The sequence below is a fragment of the Xenopus tropicalis genome, chromosome 6 (assembly GCF_000004195.4).
Source record: "Xenopus tropicalis strain Nigerian chromosome 6, UCB_Xtro_10.0, whole genome shotgun sequence".
In the NCBI taxonomy this organism is placed as follows: domain Eukaryota; kingdom Metazoa; phylum Chordata; class Amphibia; order Anura; family Pipidae; genus Xenopus; species Xenopus tropicalis.
Genome location: NC_030682.2, coordinates 602,439 through 621,171, shown reverse-complemented (window position 1 = coordinate 621,171; position 18,733 = coordinate 602,439). Strand labels below are relative to the sequence as shown.

The 18,733-nt window shown below is 53.8% G+C and overlaps 1 protein-coding gene across 6 annotated transcripts in view; it reads right to left on the bottom strand.

Annotated features, from left to right (window-relative positions):
• LOC101734313 (protein HEG homolog 1-like) overlaps nucleotides 1–13,538 on the bottom strand; it is a 41,286-nt gene extending 27,748 nt beyond the window's left edge. Inside the window, exons 1-8 of one of the 6 annotated variants that reach the window (XM_031903638.1) lie at nucleotides 13,438–13,538; nucleotides 11,074–11,222; nucleotides 10,768–10,947; nucleotides 7,226–7,336; nucleotides 7,012–7,097; nucleotides 6,839–6,897; nucleotides 4,573–4,718; nucleotides 2,176–2,304 (exon numbers count right to left, since the gene is read on the bottom strand). In XM_031903638.1, coding sequence (XP_031759498.1) covers nucleotides 2,176–2,304; nucleotides 4,573–4,718; nucleotides 6,839–6,897; nucleotides 7,012–7,097; nucleotides 7,226–7,336; nucleotides 10,768–10,858 — 622 coding nt within the window. In that variant the 5' untranslated portion in view covers nucleotides 10,859–10,947; nucleotides 11,074–11,222; nucleotides 13,438–13,538. Of the gene's footprint in view, nucleotides 1–2,175; nucleotides 2,305–4,572; nucleotides 4,719–6,838; nucleotides 6,898–7,011; nucleotides 7,098–7,225; nucleotides 7,337–10,767; nucleotides 10,948–11,073; nucleotides 11,223–13,437 lie in introns of those variants that run through there. The other 5 variants (XM_031903639.1, XM_031903640.1, XM_031903641.1 and 2 more) reach the window with 5 other exon arrangements.
• Nucleotides 13,539–18,733: the final 5,195 nt, after the last annotated feature.

Here is an 18,733-nt window from a genome sequence, read left to right as displayed (position 1 = left end):
AGATAGGAGAGAGACCCCCAGAGTCACACACGGGGTACAGTCAGTCACAGATAGGAGAGAGACCCCCAGAGTCACACACGGGGTACAGTCAGTCACAGATAGGAGAGAGACCCCCAGAGTCACACACGGTGTACAGTCAGTCACAGATAGGAGAGAGACCCCCAGAGTCACACACGGGGTACAGCCAGTCACAGATAGGAGAGAGACCCCCAGAGTCACACACAGGGTACAGCCAGTCACAGATAGGAGAGAGACCCCCAGAGTCACACACAGGGTAACAGTCAGTCACAGATAGGAGAGAGACCCCCAGAGTCCCACACGGGGTACAGCCAGTCACAGATAGGAGAGAGACCCCCAGAGTCACACACAGGGTACAGTTCAGTCACAGATAGGAGAGAGACCCCCAGAGTCCACACACGGGGTACAGTCAGTCACAGATAGGAGAGAGACCCCCAGAGTCCCACACGGGGTACAGCCAGTCACAGATAGGAGAGAGACCCCCAGAGTCACACACGGGGTACAGTCAGTCACAGATAGGAGAGAGACCCCCAGAGTCACACACGGGGTACAGTCAGTCACAGATAGGAGAGAGACCCCCAGAGTCACACACGGGGTACAGTCAGTCACAGATAGGAGAGAGACCCCCAGAGTCACACACGGGGTACAGTCAGTCACAGATAGGAGAGAGACCCCCAGAGTCACACACGGGGTACGAGTCAGTCACAGATAGGAGAGAGACCCCCAGAGTCACACACGGGGTACAGTCAGTCACAGATAGGAGAGAGACCCCCAGAGTCACACACGGGGTACAGCCACTCACAGATAGGAGAGAGACCCCCAGAGTCACACACGGGGGTACAGTCAGTCACAGATAGGAGAGAGACCCCCAGAGTCACACACGGGGTACAGTCAGTCACAGGAGAGAGACCCCCAGAGTCACACCACGGGGTTACGAGTCAGTCACAGATAGGAGAGAGACCCCCAGAGTCACACACGGGGTACAGTCAGTCACAGATAGGAGAGAGACCCCCAGAGTCACACACGGGGTACAGTCAGTCACAGATAGGAGAGAGACCCCCAGAGTCACACATGGGTACAGTCAGTCACAGATAGGAGAGAGACCCCAGAGTCACACACGGGGTACAGTCAGTCACAGATAGGAGAGAGACCCCCAGAGTCCCACACGGGGTACAGTCAGTCACAGATAGGAGAGACCCCCAGAGTCACACACGGGGTACAGTCAGTCACAGATAGGAGAGAGACCCCCAGAGTCACACACGGGGTACAGTCACTCACAGATAGGAGAGAGACCCCCAGAGTCCCACACGGGGTACAGTCAGTCACAGATAGGAGAGAGACCCCCAGAGTCACACACGGGGTACAGTCAGTCACAGATAGGAGAGAGACCCCCAGAGTCACACACGGGGTACGAGTCAGTCACAGATAGGAGAGAGACCCCCAGAGTCACACACGGGGTACAGTCACTCACAGATAGGAGAGAGACCCCCAGAGTCCCACACGGGGTACAGTCAGTCACAGATAGGAGAGAGACCCCCAGAGTCCCACACGGGGTACAGTCACTCACAGATAGGAGAGAGACCCCCAGAGTCACACACGGGGTACAGCCAGTCACAGATAGGAGAGAGACCCCCAGAGTCACACACGGGGTACAGTCAGTCACAGATAGGAGAGAGACCCCCAGAGTCACACGCGGGGTACAGTCAGTCACAGATAGGAGAGAGACCCCCAGAGTCACACGCGGGGTACAGTCAGTCACAGATAGGAGAGAGACCCCCAGAGTCCCACACGGGGTACAGTCAGTCACGGATAGGAGAGAGACCCCCAGAGTCACACACGGGGTACAGTCAGTCACAGATAGGAGAGAGACCCCCAGAGTCACACACGGGGTACAGTCAGTCACAGATAGGAGAGAGACCCCCAGAGTCCCACACGGGGTACAGTCAGTCACAGATAGGAGAGAGACCCCCAGAGTCACACACGGGGTACAGTCAGTCACAGATAGGAGAGAGACCCCCAGAGTCACACACGGGGTACGAGTCAGTCACAGATAGGAGAGAGACCCCCAGAGTCACACACAGGGTACGAGAAACCCCCAGAGTCACACGCGGGGTACGAGAGACCCCCAGGGATAAGGGATGAGACAGAGGCACCTACCTGTACACGCCCGGTCCCCCGAGCTGAACTTATAGTACCCCAGTCGGCAGGGGCAGGTCACCAAGCCGCGGTGGCACTGGGGGAGGCTGGAGAGAGGGTCACACGGGGCAAAGTCACAGAGACTCAGAACTGAGGGCGAGAGACACACGTTATGGAACCAGAACCGGCTTTAGGGAGAGACTGCAGATAATCCAGTTACCCCGGCGCCTATACGTCTCCCCACCCCTGCATAATAACAATAGGGGCTTGCTGGTAGGCGGGGCCTGATTAGGAACCTCCCCACCCCTGCATAATAACAATAGGGGCTTGCTGGTAGGCGGGGCCTGATTAGGAACCTCCCCACCCCTGCATAATAACAATAGGGGCTTGCTGGGAGGCGGGGCCTGATTAGGAACCTCCCCACCCCTGCATAATAACAATAGGGGCTTGCTGGGAGGCGGGGCCTAATTAGGAACCTCCCCACCCCTGCATAGAAACAATATGGGCTTGCTGGGAGGTGGGGCCTAATTAGGAACCTCCCCACCCCTGCATAGAAACAATAGGGGCTTGCTGGGAGGTGGGGCCTAATTAGGAACCTCCCCACCCCTGCATAATAACAATAGGGGCTTGCTGGGAGGCGGGGCCTGATTAGGAACCTCCCCACCCCTGCATAATAACAATAGGGACTTGCTGGGAGGCGGGGCCTAATTAGGAACCTCCCCACCCCTGCATAATAACATTAGGGACTTGCTGGGAGGCGGGGCCTAATTAGGAACCTCCCCACCCCTGCATAATAACAATAGGGAGTTGCTGGTAGGCGGGGCCTGATTAGGAACCTCTCCACCCCTGCATAATAACAATAGGGACTTGCTGGGAGGCGGGGCCTAATTAGGAACCTCCCCACCCCTGCATAATAACAATAGGGGCTTGCTGGGAGGCGGGGCCTGATTAGGAACCTCCCCACCCCTGCATAATAACATTAGGGACTTGCTGGGAGGCGGGGCCTAATTAGGAACCTCCCCACCCCTGCATAATAACAATAGGGAGTTGCTGGTAGGCGGGGCCTGATTAGGAACCTCTCCACCCCTGCATAATAACAATAGGGACTTGCTGGGAGGCGGGGCCTAATTAGGAACCTCCCCACCCCTGCATAATAACATTAGGGAGTTGCTGGTAGGCGGGGCCTGATTAGGAACCTCCCCACCCCTGCATAATAACAATAGGGAGTTGCTGGTAGGCGGGGCCTGATTAGGAACCTCTCCACCCCTGCATAATAACAATAGGGAGTTGCTGGGAGGCTGGGCCTGATTAGGGACCTCCCCACCCCTGCATAATAACAATAGGGGCTTGTTGGGAGGCGGGGCCTGATTAGAAACCTCCCCACCCCTGCATAATAAACATAGGGGCTTGCTGGGAGGTGGGGCCTGCTTTGGAATCTCCCCACCCCTGCATAATAACAATAGGGACTTGCTGGGAGGCAGGGCCTAATTAGGAACCTCCCCACCCCTGCATAATAACAATAGGGACTTGCTGGGAGGCGGGGCCTAATTAGGAACCTCCCCACCCCTGCATAATAACAATAGGGACTTGCTGGGAGGCGGGGCCTGATTAGGAACCTCCCCACCCCTGCATAATAACAATAGGGGCTTGCTGGGAGGCGGGGCCTAATTAGGAACCTCCCAACCCCTGCATAGAAACAATAGGGACTTGCTGGGAGGCGGGGCCTGATTAGGAACCTCCCCACCCCTGCATAATAACAATAGGGACTTGCTGGGAGGCGTGGCCTGATTAGGAACCTCCTCACCCCTGCATAATAACATTAGGGACTTGCTGGGAGGCGGGGCCTAATTAGGAACCTCCCCACCCCTGCATAATAACATTAGGGACTTGCTGGGAGGCGGGGCCTAATTAGGAACCTCCCCACCCCTGCATAATAACATTAGGGACTTGCTGGGAGGCGGGGCCTAATTAGGAACCTCCCCACCCCTGCATAATAACATTAGGGACTTGCTGGGAGGCGGGGCCTAATTAGGAACCTCCCCACCCCTGCACAATAAAATGATAGAGATTTTTTTTGTTTTGCAGGGGGAGGAGCCTAAAGGAATAACGTTCAACCCTGAAGCTCAAACCCAGGGGGCAGTGGTGGAAATGGGGGGACACGGCAGAACCCCAAATGCTGCAAACAGCAGAACCCACATTAAACGGGTCAGTTGAAGGGATTTCCAACGGGACCAGAATTTCCTTTCAATATGATAATTATTCTGTAGGATCAGAACTGGTGCAAAGTGGGGGGCACTGACCCCCCCCCCCCCGAGAGGTACATAGGGGCGAGTGACACAGGTCCCACTGGTTACCAGAGGGACATACTGGGAATGATCCCCGCACTGTTGCCCATTGAGCCCATTGCCCCCCCCTTACCCTTGTAGGAGCCCCCCGGGAGGGGCACAGCGCAGCCCCCATCCTGCCCCGGGCACAGCGAGACTGTCTCATTCAGCATCTGCTCCGTGACTGCAGAGAAGGTGGAAAAGTGATGCAGGACTGTCACGTGACTGCCGCCATCCCAGCTAGAGAGAGAGTCACGTGTTAGTGAGACCCCCATCTGTAGGGGCCCCCAGTCTATTTACTGCCCCCCAGCCCCTTACCCAGACTGCTCTGTGTCACACCCAGACCCCCATCTGTAGGGGCCCCCAGTCTATTTACTGCCCCCCAGCCCCTTACCCAGACTGCTCTGTGTCACACCCAGACCCCCATCTGTAGGGCCCCCAGTCTATTTACTGCCCCCCAGCCCCTTACCCAGACTGCTCTGTGTCACACCCAGACCCCCATCTGTAGGGGCCCCCAGTCTATTTACTGCCCCCCAGCCCCTTACCCAGACTGCTCTGTGTCACACCCAGACCCCCATCTGTAGGGCCCCCAGTCTATTTACTGCCCCCCAGCCCCTTACCCAGACTGCTCTGTGTCACACCCAGACCCCCATCTGTAGGGCCCCCAGTCTATTTACTGCCCCCCAGCCCCTTACCCAGACTGCTCTGTGTCACACCCAGACCCCCATCTGTAGGGCCCCCAGTCTATTTACTGCCCCCAGCCCCTTACCCAGACTGCTCTGTGTCACACCCAGACCCCCATCTGTAGGGCCCCCAGTCTATTTACTGCCCCCCCAGCCCCTTACCCAGACTGCTCTGTGTCACACCCAGACCCCCATCTGTAGGGGCCCCAGTCTATTTACTGCCCCCCAGCCCCTTACCCAGACTGCTCTGTGTCACACCCAGACCCCCATCTGTAGGGCCCCCAGTCTATTTACTGCCCCCCAGCCCCTTACCCAGACTGCTCTGTGTCACACCCAGACCCCCATCTGTAGGGCCCCCAGTCTATTTACTGCCCCCCAGCCCCTTACCCAGACTGCTCTGTGTCACACCCAGACCCCCCATCTGTAGGGGCCCCCCAGTCTATTTACTGCCCCCCAGCCCCTTACCCAGACTGCTCTGTGTCACACCCAGACCCCCATCTGTAGGGGCCCCCAGTCTATTTACTGCCCCCCAGCCCCTTACCCAGACTGCTCTGTGTCACACCCAGACCCCATCTGTAGGGCCCCCAGTCTATTTACTGCCCCCCAGCCCCTTACCCAGACTGCTCTGTGTCACACCCAGACCCCCATCTGTAGGGCCCCCAGTCTATTTACTGCCCCCCAGCCCCTTACCCAGACTGCTCTGTGTCACACCCAGACCCCCATCTGTAGGGGCCCCCCAGTCTATTTACTGCCCCCCAGCCCCTTACCCAGACTGCTCTGTGTCACACCCCAGACCCCCATCTGTAGGGCCCCCAGTCTATTTACTGCCCCCAGCCCCTTACCCAGACTGCTCTGTGTCACACCCAGACCCCCATCTGTAGGGGCCCCCAGTCTATTTACTGCCCCCCAGCCCCCTTACCCAGACTGCTCTGTGTCACACCCAGACCCCCATCTGTAGGGCCCCAGTCTATTTACTGCCCCCCAGCCCCTTACCCAGACTGCTCTGTGTCACACCCAGACCCCCATCTGTAGGGCCCCCAGTCTATTTACTGCCCCCAGCCCCTTACCCAGACTGCTCTGTGTCACACCCAGACCCCCATCTGTAGGGGCCCCAGTCTATTTACTGCCCCCCAGCCCCTTACCCAGACTGCTCTGTGTCACACCCAGACCCCCATCTGTAGGGCCCCCAGTCTATTTACTGCCCCCAGCCCCTACCCAGACTGCTCTGTGTCACACCCAGACCCCCATCTGTAGGGGCCCCCAGTCTATTACTGCCCCCAGCCCTTACCCAGACTGCTCTGTGTCACACCCAGACCCCCATCTGTAGGGGCCCCCAGTCTATTTACTGCCCCCAGCCCCTTTACCCAGACTGCTCTGTGTCACACCCAGACCCCCATCTGTAGGGCCCCCAGTCTATTTACTGCCCCCCAGCCCCTTACCCAGACTGCTCTGTGTCACACCCAGACCCCCATCTGTAGGGCCCCCAGTCTATTTACTGCCCCCCAGCCCCTTACCCAGACTGCTCTGTGTCACACCCAGACCCCCATCTGTAGGGCCCCCAGTCTATTTTCTGCCCCCCAGCCCCTTACCCAGACTGCTTTTGAATTGAATTGAATTTGAATTGAATATACTGAGGGCTAATGGCCCCCCGCACCCCCGTAACCCCCCGATACTCACTGCTCCATGGATACAGATGTAGAGAGATATCCCTCTATGTTTCCCAGGATTCCCTGAAACTGTAGAACACAGGAGAGCAGTTAGACCAATAGCATCACCCCCACGCTTTGCCCCCCCCAAGCAGAAGGAGTGACCCCCAGCTCCCTTGTACCCTTGGGGGGCCCCCGTCTCACCTGGGCGCTCACGTTGGGCTCGGCCGAGAGGTTGTTGGGGTCCCACATCAGGGCTGAGAGGGAGACCCGGGCCGGGAATGTTCTGGCTTTTCATTAAAACAAAAACAAAGAATAAAAGCCTTGCTGTGTGTGCTGGGGGGCCCCTGACTCCGCCCCACAATGCCAGGGCCAATCAGGGTGCATTTGATCCTGTATCAGCCAATCAGGCGATTACCTATAACACAGCCAAACACTGGATCGAAGTAAAATCCCAAGTCACAGTGACAGTGGGGGGTCCCATTGTGCCCCGAGCAGTGGCTGAAAGGGGGGCAGTCAGGCCGGCACTCTGGGGGGACAAGAAAGGTTAGTGCTATGGGGTGGGGGGGCAATATCACTAGTAGAACAATGAGTGGGGCAGGATGTGAGTGTAACTGGGTACAGAATAAGGGGCTCATCAGTAGGGGCAGTAGGTACAGTAGGGCAGTAGGGCAGTAGGTACAGTAGGGCAGTAGGTACAGTAGGTACAGTAGGGGCAGTAGGTACAGTAGGGCAGTAGGGCAGTAGGTACAGTAGGGCAGTAGTACAGTAGGTACAGTAGGGCAGTAGGTACCAGTAGGTAGGTTACAGTAGGGCAGTAGGTACAGTAGGTACAGTAGGGCAGTAGGTACAGTAGGGCAGTAGGTACAGTAGGGCAGTAGGTACAGTAGGTACAGTAGGGCAGTAGGTACAGAAGGTACAGTAGGACAGTAGGGGCAGTAGGTACAGTAGGGGCAGTAGGTACAGTAGGTACAGTAGGGCAGTAGGTACAGTAGGTACAGTAGGGCAGTAGGTACAGAAGGTACAGTAGGACAGTAGGGGCAGTAGGTACAGTAGGGGCAGTAAGGTACAGTAGGTACAGTAAGGGCAAGTAAGGTACAGTAGGTACATTAGGGCAGTAGGTACAGTAGGGCAGTAGGTACAGTAGGGCAGTAGGTACAGTAGGTACAGTAGGGCAGTAGGTACAGTAGGTACAGTAGGGCAGTAGGTACAGTAGGTACAGTAGGACAGTAGGGGCAGTAGGTACAGTAGGTACAGTAGGGCAGTAGGTACAGTAGGGGCAGTAGGTACAGTAGGTACAGTAGGGCAGTAGGTACAGTAGGGCAGTAGGTACAGTAGGTACAGTAGGGCAGTAGGTACAGTAGGGGCAGTAGGTACAGTAGGGGCAGTAGGTACAGTAGGTACAGTAGGGCAGTAGGTACAGTAGGTACAGTAGGGCAGTAGGTACAGTAGGGGCAGTAGGTACAGTAGGGGCAGTAGGTACAGTAGGTACAGTAGGGCAGTAGGTACAGTAGGGCAGTAGGTACAGTAGGTACATTAGGGCAGTAGGTACAGTAGGGCAGTAGGTACAGTAGGTACAGTAGGGCAGTAGGTACAGTAGGTACAGTAGGGCAGTAGGTACAGTAGGGCAGTAGGTACAGTAGGGCAGTAGGTACAGTAGGTACAGTAGGGCAGTAGGTACAGTAGGGCAGTAGGTACAGTAGGTACAGTAGGGCAGTAGGTACAGTAGGGCAGTAGGTACAGTAGGACAGTAGGGGCAGTAGGTACAGTAGGGGCAGTAGGTACCAGTAGGTACAGGTACGGGCAGTAGGTACAGTAGGGCAGTAGGTACAGTAGGTACATTAGGGCAGTAGGTACAGTAGGGCAGTAGGTACAGTAGGTACAGTAGGGCAGTAGGTACAGTAGGTACAGTAGGGCAGTAGGTACAGTAGGGCAGTAGGTACAGTAGGTACAGTAGGGCAGTAGGTACAGTAGGTACAGTAGGGCAGTAGGTACAGTAGGTACAGTAGGACAGTAGGGGCAGTAGGTACAGTAGGGGCAGTAGGTACAGTAGGTACAGTAGGGCAGTAGGTACAGTAGGGCAGTAGGTACAGTAGGTACATTAGGGCAGTAGGTACAGTAGGGCAGTAGGTACAGTAGGGGCAGTAGGTACAGTAGGAACAGTAGGTACAGTAGGTACAGTAGGAACAGTAGGTCAGTAGGTACAGTAGGGGCAGTAGGTACAGTAGGGGCAGTAGGTACAGTAGGTACAGTAGGTACAGAAGATATAGTAGGTGCAGTAGGTGCAGTAGGGCAGTAGGTACAGTAGGGCAGTAGGTACAGTAGGTACAGTAGGGCAGTAGGTACAGTAGGGCAGTAGGTACAGTAGGGCAGTAGGTACAGTAGGGCAGTAGGTACAGTAGGGGCAGTAGGTACAGTAGGAACAGTATGTCAGTAGGTACAGTAGGGGCAGTAGGTACAGTAGGGGCAGTAGGTACAGTAGGTACAGTAGGTACAGAAGATATAGTAGGTGCAGTAGGTGCAGTAGGGCAGTAGGTACAGTAGGAGCAGTAGGTACAGTAGGAGCAGTAGGTACAGTAGGGGCAGTAGGTCAGTAGGTACAGTAGGAGCAGTAGGTACAGTAGGGGCAGTAGGTCAGTAGGTACAGTAGGGGCAGTAGGTACAGTAGGGGCAGTAGGTACAGTAGGGGCAGTAGGTCAGTAGGTACAGTAGGGGCAGTAGGTACAGTAGGGGCAGTAGGAACAGTAGGTCAGTAGGTACAGTAGGGGCAGTAGGTACAGTAGGGGTAGTAGGTACAGTAGGTACAGTAGATATAGTAGGGGCAGTAGATATAGTAGGTGCAGTAGGGCAGTAGGTGCAGTAGGAGCAGTAGGTACAGTAGGGGCAGTAGGTACAGTAGATATAGTAGGTGCAGTAGGGCAGTAGGTACAGTAGGTACAGTAGGTACAGTAGGGGCAGTAGGTACAGTAGATATAGTAGGTGCAGTAGGGCAGTAGGTACAGTAGGGGCAGTAGGTACAGTAGATATAGTAGGTGCAGTAGGGCAGTAGGTACAGTAGGTACAGTAGATATAGTAGGGGCAGTAGATATAGTAGGTGCAGTAGGGCAGTAGGTGCAGTAGGAGCAGTAGGTACAGTAGGGGCAGTAGGTACAGTAGATATAGTAGGTGCAGTAGGTGCAGTAGGTGCAGTAGGGGCAGTAGGGCAGTAGGTACAGTAGATATAGTAGGTGCAGTAGGGCAGTAGGTACAGTAGGGGCAGTAGGTACAGTAGGGGCAGTAGGTACAGGGCAGAAGCCAAAAGTAAACAATCAACAATTATCTTCATCACCATCATGAGAGAGAGTAAGTCAGTGGGAAGAGCGCAAGCCCCTCATGTCATTCTGTACGGAGCCCCCAGGAGGGAAGGTGTCACCATAGATTCTGTGGGTAACATTGGCCAAACCAGAGCCCAAACCAGTCATAACCATCATCTGGACCTTAACTTCTACCCAGCGCCAAGGACAGAAGGAAGGAAGGTACTGAGATGCCAGCACAGCACTTGGGTGGTATATGGGCCAGTCCAGTTACCCCCCAGCCCAAGGAAACCAATCTAGTTCCCTGGGGGGGGTGCCTAACATTTTGCCACATTACACACCCTCTAATGTAGGGTTCCTAGGCCATCTGGTTTGCCACCTTTTCTGGAATAAAATCTCCTAGATACCCCTTGAAACCTGACTGACACCCCAGTGTTTTCCTATAAGGAGAGAGTGGTATAGAGTCAAAGAGCCCCAGATACCCAATAAGCATTTCTACCCAACTGACCCTGCCCAGTCTTATAACTCAGCTCCTTCCATCAAGTCCAAGCAAAGCCTCCCTGGGCTTCCAGAAGAACCACCTGTAGGGGGTCTATACACCAATAGCTTATTAGGTTGCTGGGTTATGGGGGCACAGATATAGGGGTAAAATAAATGGTGGCTGTACCCTGCTGGGATTGCACCGCTGTGTTTGCTGGATGGACCGATAGGAAGAACAATAGAAGAAGCCACCACAATGCGGCGCCGCTCAGACCCATGGGGGGACGTCCTTCTCCCAACGTCTCTTCGTCCTGCCAATGAGGGGGGCTCTGCACCTAAAGCCAGAGGTGGGTGTGTAATTCCACTTCTGTAACGAGGTTTAAGGGTTAAAGTACCAAAAACAACAGAAATTGCTATTTTGCACAATATAGGGATTTATATCACAAACATGATTTATTTTATATGTGGAAATGCGCTGATAGTAAATACGTACAGTTTTATGGAGATTTCTGACTTGTATGCGTCAAAAACTCACGACACAACCAACATTTCCCACCTCAGAAATCAGAATCCGGTATCCGGGGGCCAAAAATCTTCTTACAGTCGGCTCCCCCCCAGGAAACTGGATATTTTTGTAAGAACCTGGAGAATCCAAAATGGGTAAATCTGGCTTTCTAATTCAAAACCACAAAGGTTTCCTTGATTTGGGGTCTCGAAATGCCAGCATGGCCCACCAGTTATTTTCCCAGTGTTGGGCCAGTCCAACCTTGTACCCCAATATCCCCGGGTGGGTGCCAGGGTGCATGTACTGATCCCCAAGATGGCGGCTGGGAACAGAAGGGGCACAGCTAAAGGTGGGGGGGCAATGCTGTCAGGCAGCTCTGTAGATATGGGGGTGCACATACATTGGGGTGAGTGTCAGTGAAGTAATTAAAGAGGGGGCACTGCTGCTAAAACTAAACATTTGCCTGGGAGGCTTTACTTTTCCTTGAAATAAATATTTATTAAATATATTTACTAATATTGCCTCATTCATTAAGATTAAACTGCCATAATAATGCGAATGTGAGGGAAACACTTGTTTACTGTATATATAACATTGTGTAAATTATACTTTGTGTTTAATTAGCGTTTGGCTTGTTTATAAAATGTTAATTAGGCTTTTTGCACCTGTTGTTAATTGGCACTAGGCTGCTAATCCCCATTGATATATTACCCCCAATGGGGCCCCTGCAAGAGGGGAGAAATGGGGGGAAACAAAGCAAAACAGAAGAGCTTACAATTGAGTTGCACGGAGCTTTACTCCATTGTGGAAATGTTGGGGGAAAAGTTGTTTAAAAGACAAATTCAGAAAAGTGTCTGTAACTGTCAGTCTTTCCCCCAAAAACTGAAAAGTGGCGGCTGAGACAGAATTTGTGTTTGTGAATATGGGGAGACTTACCCCTCCTCCTCTTCTACTATAGCCCCTAAATAAGCCCTCACCCCAAATCCCCCCCTAACTGGCCTTCAGGCTGGGCCCCCTTAGCCCATAACAAGGTTACAGATATATAGAAACATTGGGGTAACAGTCACCCCGCTATAGTTCCAGGGGTACCCAGGGCACAAATAAGCACTCACCCCAAATCCCCCCCTAACTGGCCTTCAGGCTGGGCCCCCTTAGCCCATAACAAGGTTACAGATATATAGAGGACATTGGGGGTAACAGTCACCCCGCTATAGTTCCAGGGATACCCAGGGCACAAATAAGCACTCACCCCAAAATCCCCCCCTAACTGGCCTTCAGGCTGGGCCCCCTTAGCCCATAACAAGGGTACAGATATATAGAAACATTGGGGTAACAGTCACCCCGCTATAGTTCCAGGGGTTACCCAGGGCACAAATAAGCACTCACCCCAAATCCCCCCCTAACTGGCCTTCAGACTGGGCCCCCTTAGCCCATAACAAGGTTACAGATATATAGAAACATTGGGGGTAACAGTCACCCTGCTATAGTTTCCAGGGGTACCAGGGCACAAATAAGCACTCACCCCAAATCCCCCTAACTGGCCTTCAGGTGGGCCCCCTTAGCCCATAAACAGGTTACAGATATTATAGAAACATTGGGGTAACAAGTTCACCCTGCTATAGTTCCAGGGGTACCCAGGGCACAAATAAGCACTCACCCCAAATCCCCCTAACTGGCCTTCAGGGCTGGGCCCCTTAGCCCATAACAAGGTTACAGATATATAGAAACATTGGAGGTAACAGTCACCCCGCTATAAGTTCCAGGGGTACCCAGGGCACAAATAAGCACTCACCCCAAAATCCCCCCCTAACTGGCCTTCAGGCTGGGCCCCCTTAGCCCATAACAAGGTTACAGATATATAGAAACATTGGGGTAACAGTCACCCCGCTATAGTTTCCAGGGTACCCAGGGCACAAATAAGCACTCACCCAAATCCCCCCCCTAACTGGCCTTCAGGCTGGGCCCCCTTAGCCCATAACAAGGTTACAGATATATAGAAACATTGGGGTAACAGTCACCCCGCTATAGTTCCAGGGGTACCCAGGGCACAAATAAGCACTCACCCCAAATCCCCCCTAACTGGCCTTCAGGCTGGCCCCCTTAGCCCATACAAGGTTACAGATATATAGGAAACATTGGGGTAACAGCTCACCCCGCTATAGTTCCAGGGGTACCCAGGGCACAAATAAGCACTCACCCCAAATCCCCCCCTAACTGGCCTTCAGGCTGGGCCCCCTTAGCCCATAACAAGGTTACAGATATATAGAAACATTGGGGTAACAGTCACCCCGCTATAGTTCCAGGGGTACCCAGGGCACGGGTAGGATAGGGGGTAGAGGTAGAATGACGCACCTGGATGTACAGGATGGGGGCCCGGGGCCCCTGGGAAAGCTGTAGATGAGGTCCCCCCCAGTCAGCGCTTGGGGCAGAAGGAGACAGTCACTGGGTGACTCTATAGGTGGAACAGAGTCCAGTTCTGTATTTATTGGGGAGGAGCCAATAGTTCAGTGACCCGTCACTCACACCAGAGACATCAGAGATAAGAGAGCGCAGAGTTGATGAACAGTGAATGCAATAAATGAGACGCAGAAATATAGGGGCTCATTTACTGTACATGCGCCAGCGCAGTTACGGTCCCCGCAGTCAGTGGGGCTCACGGTTCCGTACAGTCGGGCTCACAGTTCCGTACAGTCGGGCTCACGGTTCCGTACGGTCGGGCTCACAGTTCCGTACAGTCGGGCTCACGGTTCCGTACAGTCGGGCTCACAGTTCCGTACAGTCGGGCTCACAGTTCCGTACGGTCGGGCAAGTTCCGTACGCGGGCTCACGTTCCGTACGGGTCGGGCTCACGGTTCCGTACGGCGGGCTCACGGTTCCGTACGGTCGGGCTCACGGTTCCGTACGGTCGGGGCTCACGGTTCCCGTACGTGGGCTCACGGTTTCGTACGGTCGGGCTCACGGGTTCGTACAGTCGCGGCTCACGGTTCCGTACGGTCGGGCTCACTGGGTTCCGACGTCGGCCACAGTCGACGTCGGCTCACGGTTCCGTACGGTCGGGCTCACGGTTCCGTACGGTCGGGCTCACAGTTCCGTACGGTCGGGCTCACGGTTCCGTACGGTCGGGCTCACAGTTCCGTACGGTCGGGCTCACAGTTCCGTACGGTCGGGCTCACGGTTCCGTACAGTCGGGCTCACAGTTCCGTACAGTCGGGCTCACGGTTCCGTACGGTCGGGCTCACGGTTCCGTACTGTATGCTGCCTGCTGAGGGGTTATATTCCCATTCCCATCTCCTGTACTGTATGCTGCCTGCTGAGGGGGTTATATTCCCATTCCCATCTCCTGTACTGTATGCTGCCTGCTGAGGGGTTATATTCCCATTCCCATCTCCTGTACTGTATGCTGCCTGCTGAGGGGTTATATTCCCATTCCCATCTCCTGTACTGTATGCTGCCTGCTGAGGGGTTATATTCCCATTCCCATCTCCTGTACTGTATGCTGCCTGCTGAGGGGTTATATTCCCATTCCCATCTCCTGTACTGTATGCTGCCTGCTGAGGGGTTATATTCCCATTCCCATCTCCTGTACTGTATGCTGCCTGCTGAGGGGTTATATTCCCATTCCCATCTCCTGTACTGTATGCTGCCTGCTGAGGGGTTATATTCCCATTCCATCTCCTGTACTGTATGCTGCCTGCTGAGGGGGTTATATTCCCATTCCCATCTCCTGTTACTGTATGCTGCCTGCTGAGGGGTTATATTCCCATTCCCATCTCCTGTACTGTATGCTGCCTGCTGAGGGGTTATATTCCCATTCCCATCTCCTGTACTGTATGCTGCCTGCTGAGGGGTTATATTCCCATTCCCATCTCCTGTACTGTATGCTGCCTGCTGAGGGGTTATATTCCCATTCCCATCTCCTGTACTGTATGCTGCCTGCTGAGGGGTTATATTCCCATTCCCATCTCCTGTACTGTATGCTGCCTGCTGAGGGGTTATATTCCCATTCCCATCTCCTGTACTGTATGCTGCCTGCTGAGGGGTTATATTCCCATTCCATCTCCTGTACTGTATGCTGCCTGCTGAGGGGTTATATTCCCATTCCCATCTCCTGTACTGTATGCTGCCTGCTGAGGGGTTATATCCCATTCCCATCTCCTGTACTGTATGCTGCCTGCTGAGGGGTTATATTCCCATTCCCATCTCCTGTACTGTATGCTGCCTGCTGAGGGGTTATATTCCCATTCCCATCTCCTGTACTGTATGCTGCCTGCTGAGGGGTTATATTCCCATTCCCATCTCCTGTACTGTATGCTGCCTGCTGAGGGGGTTATATTCCCATTCCCATCTCCTGTACTGTATGCTGCCTGCTGAGGGGTTATATTCCCATTCCCATCTCCTGTACTGTATGCTGCCTGCTGAGGGGTTATATTCCCATTCCCATCTCCTGTACTGTATGCTGCCTGCTGAGGGGTTATATTCCTATCTCCTGTACTGTATGCTGCCTGCTGAGGGGTTATATTCCCATTCCCATCTCCTGTACTGTATGCTGCCTGCTGAGGGGTTATATTCCTATCTCCTGTACTGTATGCTGCCTGCTGAGGGGTTATATTCCCATTCCCATCTCCTGTAATGTATGCTGGCTGCTGAGGGGTTATATTCCTATCTCCTGTACTGTATGCTGCCTGCTGAGGGTTATATTCTCATTCCCATCTCCTGTACTGTATGCTGCCTGCTGAGGGGGTTATATTCCCATTCCCATCTCCTGTACTGTATGCTGGCTGCTGAGGGGTTATATTCCCATCTCCTGTACTGTATGCTGGCTGCTGAGGGGTTATATTCCCATTCCCATCTCCTGTACTGTATGCTGCCTGCTGAGGGGTTGTATTCCCATTCCCATCTCCTGTACTGTATGCTGGCTGCTGAGGGGTTATATTCCCATTCCCATCTCCTGTACTGTATGCTGCCTGCTGAGGGGTTATATTCCCATCTCCTGTACTGTATGCTGGCTGCTGAGGGGTTATATTCTCATTCCCATCTCCTGTACTGTATGCTGCCTGCTGAGGGGTTATATTCCCATCTCCTGTACTGTATGCTGCCTGCTGAGGGGTTATATTCCCATTCCCATCTCCTGTACTGTATGCTGGCTGCTGAGGGGTTATATTCCCATTCCCATCTCCTGTACTGTATGCTGCCTGCTGAGGGGTTATGTTCCAATCTCCTGTACTGTATGCTGCCTGCTGAGGGGTTATATTCCCATCTCCTGTACTGTATGCTGCCTGCTGAGGGGTTATATTCCCATTCCCATCTCCTGTACTGTATGCTGGCTGCTGAGGGGTTATATTCCCATTCCCATCTCCTGTACTGTATGCTGCCTGCTGAGGGGTTATGTTCCAATCTCCTGTACTGTATGCTGCCTGCTGAGGGGTTGTATTCCCATTCCCATCTCCTGTACTGTATGCTGGCTGCTGAGGGGTTATATTCCCATTCCCATCTCCTGTACTGTATGCTGGCTGCTGAGGGGTTATATTCCCATTCCCATCTCCTGTACTGTATGCTGCCTGCTGAGGGGTTATATTCCCATTCCCATCTCCTGTACTGTATGCTGCCTGCTGAGGGGTTATATTCCCATCTCCTGTACTGTATGCTGGCTGCTGAGGGGTTATATTCTCATTCCCATCTCCTGTACTGTATGCTGCCTGCTGAGGGGTTATATTCCCATCTCCTGTACTGTATGCTGGCTGCTGAGGGGTTATATTCCCATTCCCATCTCCTGTACTGTATGCTGCCTGCTGAGGGGTTATATTCCCATTCCCATCTCCTGTACTGTATGCTGGCTGCTGAGGGGTTATATTCCCATTCCCATCTCCTGTACTGTATGCTGCCTGCTGAGGGGTTATATTCTCATTCCCATCTCCTGTACTGTATGCTGCCTGCTGAGGGGTTATATTCCCATCTCCTGTACTGTATGCTGGCTGCTGAGGGGTTATATTCCCATTCCCATCTCCTGTACTGTATGCTGCCTGCTGAGGGGTTATGTTCCAATCTCCTGTACTGTATGCTGCCTGCTGAGGGGTTGTATTCCATTCCCATCTCCTGTACTGTATGCTGGCTGCTGAGGGTTATATTCCCATTCCCATCTCCTGTACTGTATGCTGGCTGCTGAGGGTTATATTCCCATTCCCATCTCCTGTACTGTATGCTGCCTGCTGAGGGGTTATATTCCCATTCCCATCTCCTGTACTGTATGCTGCCTGCTGAGGGGTTATATTCCCATCTCCTGTACTGTATGCTGGCTGCTGAGGGGTTATATTCTCATTCCCATCTCCTGTACTGTATGCTGCCTGCTGAGGGGTTATATTCCCATCTCCTGTACTGTATGCTGGCTGCTGAGGGGTTATATTCCCATCTCCTGTACTGTATGCTGGCTGCTGAGGGGTTATATTCCCATCTCCTGTACTGTATGCTGCCTGCTGAGGGGTTCCCTGTTGGCCCCATGTATCTGTGTAGCTGTTCATTCCCCTTAGGCTTTAACCCCCCTTCCCAGCGACGCAGCTGCATAAGGATAATGGGAAGGACTAACCTGGCGGGTAGGTGGGCACATACAGTGGGCGGGCCCTAGTACCCCGGAACATGTATATGTGAAGTTCTAATCTTTGTGGTTTTCCCTTCACAGTTTGTTTATTCACAGAATCAGGGTTTGGGGTTCCCTACAGAATCCTATTGGCTCCGACGGAACCCCCAAACAGACAGAAGAATAGATGGACCTGAGCACCATTCAACTGCCAGTTACCCCAGCTTGTGTTCCCCCCCTGCCAGTTACCCCCAGCTTGTGTTCCACCCCTGCCAGTTACCCCCAGCTTGTGTTCCACCCCTGCCAGTTACCCCCAGCTTGTGTTCCACCCCTGCCAGTTACCCCCAGCTTGTGTTCCACCCCTGCCAGTTACCCCCAGCTTGTGTTCCACCCCTGCCAGTTACCCCCAGCTTGTGTTCCCCCCCTGCCAGTTACCCCAGCTTGTGTTCCACCCCTGCCAGTTACCCCAGCTTGTGTTCCACTCCTGCCAGTTACCCCAGCTTGTGTTCCACCCCTGCCAGTTACCCCAGCTTGTGTTCCCCCCCTGCCAGTTACCCCAGCTTGTGTTCCACTCCTGCCAGTTACCCCAGCTTGTGTTCCACTCCTGCCAGTTACCCCAGCTTGTGTTCCCCCCCTGCCAGTTACCCCAGCTTGTGTTCCCCCCCTGCCAGTTACCCCCAGCTTGTGTTCCACCCCTGCCAGTTACCCCAGCTTGTGTTCACTCCTGCCAGTTACCCCAGCTTGTGTTCCACTCCTGCCAGTTACCCCAGCTTGTGTTCCCCCCCTGCCAGTTACCCCAGCTTGTGTTCCACCCCTGCCAGTTACCCCAGCTTGTGTTCCACTCCTGCCAGTTACCCGCTTGTGTTCCCCCCCTGCCAGTTACCCCAGCTTGTGTTCCACCCCTGCCAGTTACCCAGCTTGTGTTCCACTCCTGCCAGTTACCCCAGCTTGTGTCCACCCCTGCCAGTTTACCCCAGCTTTGTGTTCCACTCCTGCCAGTTACCCCCAGCTTGTGTTCCCCCCCTGCCAGTTACCCAGCTTGTGTTCCACTCCTGCCAGTTACCCCCAGCTTGTGTT